The sequence below is a fragment of the Prinia subflava genome, chromosome 12, assembly GCF_021018805.1.
Source record: "Prinia subflava isolate CZ2003 ecotype Zambia chromosome 12, Cam_Psub_1.2, whole genome shotgun sequence".
NCBI lineage: Eukaryota > Metazoa > Chordata > Aves > Passeriformes > Cisticolidae > Prinia > Prinia subflava.
Genome location: NC_086258.1, coordinates 19402510 through 19411970, shown reverse-complemented (window position 1 = coordinate 19411970; position 9461 = coordinate 19402510). Strand labels below are relative to the sequence as shown.

The 9461-nt window shown below is 48.7% G+C and overlaps 1 protein-coding gene across 2 annotated transcripts in view; it reads left to right on the top strand.

Annotated features, from left to right (window-relative positions):
• The first annotated feature begins 734 nt into the window (after positions 1 to 734).
• The window catches only part of LLGL2 (LLGL scribble cell polarity complex component 2), a 32888-nt gene continuing 24161 nt past the window's right edge, over positions 735 to 9461 (top strand). For both annotated transcript variants that reach the window (XM_063408963.1, XM_063408961.1), the window contains exons 1-2: positions 735 to 873; positions 7957 to 8064. In XM_063408963.1, coding sequence (XP_063265033.1) covers positions 7990 to 8064 — 75 coding nt within the window. In that variant the 5' untranslated portion in view covers positions 735 to 873; positions 7957 to 7989. The remainder of the gene's footprint in view (positions 874 to 7956; positions 8065 to 9461) is intronic.

Sequence of the window (9461 nt, the reverse complement as noted above, 5' to 3'; positions counted from 1 at the left end):
TGATGGTGCCTTTACCCATCCCAGAATAGGAGCTTGATCCAGACTGATACCATTGCTCCATTTTGGCCTGTGATGCAGATCGGCTGAGCATTGCAAGAGAATGAGAGAACCGAAAATTTAATTGAAAAACATCACTTTTGGAAACGCGGGTGAAATACTGTTACTGGACCCTTGTCAGAGGTAATTTCAAGTTTTTGCATGGATGCAGAGGGGGCAGAGCTTCCCCTGGCATTGCCCTCTACATCCATACAGCTTCCTTGTCCATCTGCTGTTCCCTGCAGCAGGACACGGGCTGGCTGCTGCCGGGCCGTGCAGGGAGACTCCTGTTTGTCTCTCTAGCGAAGGCTTCGGCTTTCTGTAAAGTCTATTTTCTCAGGCAAGGCTGTGAAAGTTGGAAGTTCCCTCGCGGAGCTCGAGCCGGGAGGAAGGGCCCCGGAGCCCGGCCCGGGAGGCACCGTTCCCGGGCTGCCTTTCCCGGGCTGCTTTTCCCGGGCTGCCTTTCCCGGGCTGCCTTTCCCGGCCTTTTCCCGGGCTGCTTTTCCCGGGCCGCCTGTCCCGGTGCCGGTTGCCCGCGCTCCCCAAACCGCGCGGTGCCGCTCCCTGATTGGCTGCAGCGAGCGCGCTGCTGAATTATTCATGAGGGCGTTGTCGGAGAGGGAGGCGGAGCCGCGGCTCGGCCTTATTTGCATACCACGCCCCGCCCACACGTGCGGTCTGCATAGTGGGGCCCCGCCCCCGGGGCGGTCCCGCCGCAGGCCCCGCCCCGCCCCGCCCGGAGGTGCCCGCGGAGCGAGGCCGCCGCCGCCGCGCAGCTGAGGGGGAGCGGGCGCGGAGCGGAGCGCGGCCGGGGCGGGCCGGCCCCAGCCCCCGCAGGTGAGCGCCGCTCGCTGGGGCCTCGCGGGGAGGCGGGAGGGGCTCCCGGGAGGGGTCCCGGCGGGGGGTCCGGCCGGCGCGGCCCCGGCAGAGCTCTCCGGGGCGGCCCCCGCCATGCCAGCCCGTGCTGGGCTGCGCGGCGGGGCCGGCAGGTGCTCGCTGGTGCCCCCGCCTCCGAGGGAGTTCACTCGGCCGCTGCCCGGGCCGGCCGTGTCGGGGCTGCCCACACCTGAAGTCCCGGCGGCCCCGGGGACTCTGGCAGCGTGTCCCCGTGGAACTCGCAGCCGCGGCGCCGAGGGCTGCCGGGGTTTTGTTTGCTGCTGTGTCCTTTCCCGGGCTCGCCGCGCTGTGTCTGTCCCGGCCGGAGAGCGCAGCCCCCGCGGCTACCGCGCGGCATCTCCGCATCCCGGGATTCCCCGGGGGAGGTGGCGGCAGTGGCCGCTCCGGGACTTCCTGCCCGCCCTGGAGCGGGTCCGGGCCGGGGCCGCTCCCGGCGTGCGGAGCTGCGGGAGCCGCTCCCGCCCCGTCCTGCGCTGGGAGCTGCCCCTGCCCGCAGCCCGGCCCCGCAGCTCTCCGGTGCTGCTGCTGGCTCCAAGCAGCGGGTCTTGGAGAAGACAAGAACAAGAACCGCAGTGACTCTTACTCCCTCGGGATAGTTTGTTAGCATTTTCTCTCTCTCTCTCCTTTTTTTTTTTTTTTTTTTTTCCCTATGCCCGTATTAAATGCATCTTGTCATGATTAGTGGTTTTTCTTTCCCCTTCCCAAAGTTGTGAGAACTCGCTGGATGAAGGAGCACGTTCCTCCCAGCAGGCAGCAAACAGGTGTAATAAAATGGTGAAACAAGTTGTTCAGCCTTTGTCTCAGGTTGCCCTTGATTGTGCCATGGGAACAGGCTGTTGCTGGTCTCTCCCCTCCTGGTGCTGAGGCTTAACCTTGGCGCTGGAGAAAGCTTTGCCGTGTTTGTGTTTAGTGTTGATGGTGTAGAGCAGTTGAATCAGACTCCCAGGTCTGTGTTTCTGCAGCCAATGGTGCAAAGCCTTGTGCTGGTGTGGGGATAGTGACAGGACAGGGGGACAGCTCCACTGAGGTAGAAATAAAAGTTGTCCATTGTCGTGTCTTATTTGATGGGGAATGCTGTTCTTTGTAGTCATATGAGAGTGCTTCAGTCAACTGGAATATCTGGCTTTACCAAGTCCCCTCTGAAGCTGTGTGCCCAGAGCAGCTGCCTGGTGATCTTAGCTTTGATTCGGGAAGCTGGTGCTTCTGGCAAGTGGAATGCAAAGTGCTGCTACGTCCCAAGGCTCCTCCGTGCATCCTGGCACGTTCCTTGGAGGGATAGAGTGGCCCGTGGAGGAGATGAGGATGATCTGTGCCAGTAGTGAGCAGTCCCTAATCCTGCTCAGTGCTGCTTGTAGCTCATCAAGGGCTCTATATAATTCATGGCATTGGAAAGGGAGAAGAGTTCTCAAACATCTTCACAGGATGGTGCTGAGGAACACCTTTTCTTTGGTTTTGAACAAATTGCATCTGCTATAACAGCTGACCAAAGAAAAGTACTGGAGGAGTTAAACCAGTTGAGAGCCCTTTATCTTCCAGGGACCTTCTGGTATGGTAACATAATTATTCCTGGGAATTGCTTGTGGAAGAGGTGTGTCTTCTGACACAGAGGCTTGAGAAATGTCAAAGAGCAAGGGAGATTTTAAACATATGTCTTGCAGTTAATACATGGCAATAAAAGTATGTGATACTGCTAGTCCCATTGTCTTTCTTTAAAATACCAGAGGAGGTGTTGGTTTGGTTTCTGTGCAGAAATTGTATGGAAACTCCAGTTCTCACATAATAGTTTCTCATTGCTGGATCACTTTGTGCTGCTTTATGAAGCAAATGCTTTTGTGGTTTGCTCCATTGACCTACTGTGTGTAAAGTGCTGCTCCAAAGTTACAAGCCACTTCTCTGTTTGATTCATCCTTTTTAGCAAAGCCTACAAAGGGTTTTGCATCATGGGCAATAGTGTTGTTCAGTGCAAAGACTTTGTTCTGTAGCATTTTGAAACTTTGTGTTGTCATGCCCCCATGACAAGGAGAACACAATAGGAGTCATAATGACACACCGTGTTTGCACAATTCCCAAATTCATTGCAGGTGGGCGGTTCCTGGTAACTCTGAGCACAAGGCTGTTGGAAGTACATGAGCTTGCCTGAGTTGTGTGATTAGTTCTCAATTATTTTCAAAGAGTTTTTTGAGAATCAATATCTGATATTTTGTTTAATACTGTTTGTGTTTTGGGAGGGCAGCCACCTGCATGTAGTGTTGCCACAGTCTGTTCAGTTGTTCCTTTCACTGTCTGTCTCTCCAGGTTTGCTGAAATAAATTCTTTTTAGAGGATCTTTTGGTTTTTCTCTCTGACTGCTGCATGCAAGGTGCACCTGAACACTCTGCATAAACACTTTCCACTTTATGAAGCTGCGAGTGCTGGGAGGTGGCAGTGGCTCAGCAGTTGTGTAAGGGAGATCTCTGCATGGTCTCATTAAACTGAGATTAATGTTAGAGCATCATCCTTCTCCTGGGAAAAGGAGGTGGTGTTTTACACTTCTGTGTACTGCAACTGCTTCTTCCCTTGCTTTAGCTGTTCTGCTTGGCTTGTGCTTTCTTCTTGAGTGTCTGCCTTGACAGTGTGTCACAGTCAAGCAGGGCGGTAGAGATGAACAGTTAAAGAATAACTCAGGCTCATTTCATTGATTTCAGGCTAAAATTGTTCTTAAACTTGTCCTTTCACGGGGAGTCATGGCACCTGTAATCGATAAATGTGATCAATCTGGTATTTAGGCGACACTTTGCTCAGTTCTGTTGGTGTGAGATCACTGATGCTAAGGAAGAGCCTCTGTTCTCTTGCTGCTGACTGTGTTGGTAACAAAAACAAGGCAAACTCCTCGCAGGAGTGAACCTGGTTCAGACAAGGCCATGGTAGTGACGGTTTGTTACAGCAGCACCAACTGCCTGGAGTTCAAACAAAGCTGCTTGATAAGGCCTCTTTTATTTTAGCAGGGTTGATAAAGTGTTATCAGCTGCATAGGTAGAAGTTCTCCCTTTAAGGGCCAATAAGCAGGAAGGAGTGCTGAGGAAGGAATGAGACCTAAATCAAGGCAGGATTTAAGAGTTCTTGAGATACTTGCTGGCATTTTGAAAAGAAAGCTCTTGGACTGTATCCCATTGAAAACCTGTTCAAGTTGAGTAAAGGTTGCCAAGGAAGCACACAGATGATACCTTGCAACCCTGCTACATGAGCAAAATAAACTCATTATGGGTATGTTTTTGTTGTGGGGTTCACTTGAGACTGCATCCACACTTAATACTGCCTACATAGTAAAAAACTTCTGACCTTCTTGCAAGACTGGATTAACTTGTGTGATTGGGACTTACAACATTTTGGCTTGAAATTCCACTCTCATGGGAGGACATAAGGAAAAATTGCAACGAATTTCTGCACAGGGTAGTTCCCTGGCAGCCTGTGCCAAGTTGATGGAGAGAATGATGGAGAGTGGCTCAGCAAGCTGTGCACAGGCACCGAGATACATTGCTCTAAACAAGCAAGGAAGCCAAAGGAAAACGTGGAGTTCTGGATTGGTGACACTCTGCAGTGAGGAACAATTAATACTGCTCCTGGGAAGGAGCATTTGTCCTTCTATTGAATATGGGTTCACATGCCACATTTCACTGCATCTGCAATGAATGGAGCTGAGCAAGGAGGACAGGATGAAATCTGGTTGTGATGTTAAACTGCTCCTTAGTCTCTGATTAGAAACAGGATCAGTCTTGCCACTTGTGCTTTCATTGCCTTTCTGTATGAATACTGAGGCGATTTGGCTTTGTGTCTGGATCTAGTCCAATGATCTGGAAAAGGAGACCATTGCTGTATTTAGCTGAGCATTCAGGTAAGGAAGCAGCAGGAGTTTGATGTTCAGGGCACTCTGAGCTCTGCTGTCAGGTGTCCATACCAGCAAAACTCGGGTTGGCTCAGCCTTGGACTATTGTTGCCTCTAAACAGCTGCCCTCAATGAATCTTAAAAGAAGAGAATGTTGCACATAGTTTCTGGTAAAAGACTTGTCTTTGAAAGCCTGAAGAATTGTTTCCCTGGAAAATAAGAACATTAGATACATGCAGACCTGGCATAGCTTCAGAGGCTACTGAAGAATTCCTCTCTGGCTACTGGTAGCCACAACTGTTACCAGATGGTTGTAAATGCTGACTGGCAGACAACTGCAGAGCACATGGGGCTGGAGTTTTATGTAAGACTCCAAAGGTGTGTGGGAGAGAAACTGGCCTGCTAAAATGTAAATGTGCATCTGGAAGATAAGATTATACAGATTGTGGAATCTATTTCTAGAATTGGAAGAGATACTTGCTTATTGTACTAAAACCAAAATTCTTCTCTTTGATAAGAGCCTTGTAAACTTGTGATAAAAACTCTGCTTGGACAACCTGTGCTGCAGTGGGAGCTATTCCTTTTTTGCCTTTGTTCAAAACTGCTTGTCCTCTCATCCTCTCCCATACTGTGACAATCAAAGGTTCTTTGGTCAGAAAGGAACTCTGATGTCAGTCTGAGAGGTGACTTCTGTAGCTTGCCTTCTCTGATCCTCTCAGCCCTTCAGGGTGATGGTTTTTCAAGTGAGTTACTGCTCAGTTCAGAACTGCTACACTTCTTAGCCTGTTTAACAAGTTGTTGTGGGCTGGAGTGTGAATGTTGGAGCTCTTGCATAAGCAGACTCAAACAGCACGCTTCAGGATGCCATTAATATTTCAGGATGAAACATTCCAGTGAGTTTTTAAATGTAAAGTTGTGTCTGTCTCCAATCAAGCCCCCTCTTCTTTGCTCCTAACACTGAGTTTGTCTCTGCTGGCACAGCTGAGGTCTTTTGTTCTAAAGTGGTGAGGGTAATTAGTAGAGTTTCTCTGTGGGTTTGCCTCGTTGAACAGGTCGAGGACATTGATTGACAGTGGGAAAGGGCGCGTCTCCTTGGCACTTTCCTTTCCTTGTCTGGCTAAGGGCAAGTTGTGTGTTATACATGGGTGTGATACACTCTCCTTTCATTGCACAGCACCTTGCCACTGCTCTGTAACTTGTGCTAAACTAAAGTGAATGTAGCTTTGTGAAAAATGTCCCTCTCTCAGGGATGTCTAATAAAAGAACACTTACGATCTGACACTGTTTTTGAAATTTCAGTTGAGGTACTAAATCACTGTAGAAGGATTTACTTCCCAAGTAAACAACACTTTTATTCTTCCCCTCTTTTCTGAGGTCCTCATATATTTGTTTCTGTGCACATTCTTCACCCCTGCATGTGCTGGTGGCCCACAGACACCGACACCTGTAGCTGCCCTGCTCAGAGCCAGTTTTGCTGTGGTGATTGGTGCTGCCAGTGATTCCAGGTGACTGGAATGTCACATAGGTGACATATCCCAGTCACCTAGATCCTAGTAATTCTAGGGACTAGGTGACTCAGGTGATTGATCCTCATGTGATCCTCTGTGCTCTGAACCAGGGCTGCATTGCAGGCCTTTGGTGGGCTCAGGGCAGTGCTGCACAGGTGGCTGGAGATGTTGGAGTGTCAGCAGGAAAGGTAAAAAGGCAGCAGTGCAACAAAGAGGTACAAGTTCAAGCTCAGGGAGTTTCTAAAGGGAGTTCTCAAAATATGCCTGTGGAGCATCCTGTTTATCACACCATTTCCTTCTTTTGGACCTTCACAGCTGGTGCAAGGCCTTGCTAGGAACTCTCTGAAAAACAACTCAAGCTGCCCAGGAGTGGCTGCTTTAGGTCGTTATCCAAAGGCCATTGTCACTGGAAGGAGCACAGAGGCAGCCACTCTGTTTCCTGCTGTGCTATTCCCATCTGTACAGGTGTGAAAGCTCCTCCCTCAGTCACTCACCTCCAGCCCCGCTGTTTGAGGGGTTTAAGGCCCTCTGTTCATTTGCCAGTTCCTTTGGTGCTCCTGGTCCCTCTCTTTGTCATGCAGCATCAGCCCCCTGCTCCCCACCTTGCTGTAGGTGTGTATGACCCATTCTGACCATGTATAACATCCATTCTGCTCCTTCACTGCACCTCAGAAGTTCTGACCCCCACTGCACGTGTGTGTCATGTATAGAGTAGCTGGCAAATTGCTCCCTGCCCGGCAAATTAAAGTAAAATACGGAGTGAAGTGTCTGTAAAGTGCAGCCTGTGAGAGATGGCCAGAGCAGGCAGGAGCACTAACACCAGGGTAAGTTGTCAGGATGTGGATTCAAGCCTTTTCTCTTGAGTTGGCAGGGTTTTTGCTTGTCACTTGTACCTGTGCAGAGGGGAGATGTTCCAGCCTCCTAAGCTGTAGAGAGTAGGAAGCTGGAGCCTGGGATTCCCTGTGTGTTTGCTGGCTTGCAAGTCAGGTCTGATTTGTCCTGCTTGGCTCCCGTTGCTGTGAGAGCCCAGGCACTGGGACAGCCACTCTGAGCTTCAGCTGCACAGTGAGTTACAGGTGCGAAATTCCCTTCCCCTACCCCCACCTCGGGCAGGGAGTTCAGCTTGATATTTTACAAAAGCAAGTTAATAATTAATGCAGCTCCCCTGCAGGCAGCACAGCGCCCTTACTGCCGTGCCCATGGAGAGACCTGAAAATGGGATTCTTCTCTCTTTGCCTCGGTAGCTGGAGGTTACCTGGGGTGAAAACTGATGCTAGTCAATAATGCCTGAGCCTGGGAGTTGGCCTTTAGGTTGGGTTTGTCTGGATGTTCATGCAAATGCTGCAGTTTTGCCTTTTCTTTGGATAAGGTCAACTCAAGGAATGGCAAAATGGCCAAATGCAAAACCTGTTTCAGAATGCTCTTGTTTTATCTGTGCTAGTTTGCATTATCAATGTGAAAATGGAACTGTGAAGTGCTGCATCAGAGTGCTGTGCTAGACTGGTATCAGGTTTTAGTCACTCGATAGTGATGTTGTCTCAGTCTGCTCTGGCTGGTTTGTTACCTGCTAAACCAAAATAAATAACCTACTTCTGCCTGCTTTCTGCTCAGGCTGCTTTTGTTTATGTAGGCTTTTCTTTTCTATTTCGTTAGGATTTTTGTTGCCAAGATACTGCAGCGAGGAAGATGAGAAGGTTCTTAAGACCCGGCCACGATCCAGTGCGGGAGAGGCTCAAACGCGACCTTTTCCAGTTCAACAAGGTACGGGGCTTTCCTCAGACTTGAGGGCAAATCTATCCTGAGACACTGCATCTTGCAAAAGGAGGGATAAACTACTTGAGTGTGGGTGGGAAAGTTAAATTTAGGAGAGGTGCTGGTTTGTTCTCTTTTAGAGTACTGTCCTTTTCTCCCCCCATGTGCCTGAGTAGTTTCCTGTAAGCTCCGGGCATGTTCTCAATTCTATCTCTCCTTTTTTAAGAGGAGGGATATTGTCATGCTGTTGAGTGGCACTTGCTGAAAGAAGAGATCTTTTCTGTCCTCTGAGTGGCCTGTCACTTGTCCTGCTATGTGCTGGGACTGTTTCTATTATAGGTAGTCCTTGTTAAGAAAATAAACATTTTTCTAAAGATATGCATAACCCACAGCTTGTGATGCAGCTGAAGCCAGAGTTCTTTTTCCCTGATTATACTTTGGATTTACACGTGTACCCCTGCTTTTAAATGTGCATTTAAAAGGCTGTGATAGCTCCTAGGCAGCACAATGGCCATTAATAATGAGTTTACTATTATCTTAGCCTGAATCTGTTTCTAGGTTTTTTTCCTTCCCTCTGTGAAGAAGAAATGGCAATGGCTGTGCTATCTATCCAGCACTCTGGGCATTTTTCTTTTGAGCTCTGGCCAGGAGCATAGTGCTTTTATCTTTGAAAATGCCTAGTATGAAATCATGGCTAGGCTAATGGCTACTTACACTTTCTTTGGGGAGCAGAAATATATCTGTAGGTTTTGTGTTTCCAAGGTTTAAATGGAATTTTGCTGAAAAGTGTAATGGATAAATGAAATCAGCCTAGGAAATAACCTCCTTGATTCATTAGAATTGTAGGGTAGATGGATACTTGAAGTGTAACTGTGGATATTTGAGATAAATGATTTATTGCAATTGGTACCAAGCAATTCCATGCATACCTCCCTACCACTGGGGACACAGAGGAACCCAAGAGTGCTTTGGGTCTGTTTTCTGCCTGCTACCACCAGGAAATCCTGGTGCAGATGCAGTAATAAAATCAGTGAATGCAGACCAGCTTTGAGTTGTTTGCATCTGGCTAAATGCAACGTCAGCTTCAGAAAAGATGTCTCAGGGATGGGTCAGAGTTGCTTACAAGCATTTAAAATTATATATACCTTGGAAAAACTTTGCTGTTTTAGGGATGGCTTTCTTAAATATGCCTGTCTCTTACCAGAATGCTTGGCTAAGCTTTACCTGCCAGAGACACACTAATTTGGATAATGCAAAACAGGGTTGAAAGAGTTAGCTTTTGCAACAGAGGGAAACTTCTAAATATATTAGAAGCTGACATCAGGATTTGTGGCTCCATTTGATTCAGTCCTGAAGGTAAATATGACGTCTTGTTTCTAAGGAGACATCTACTTTGGACACTTCCT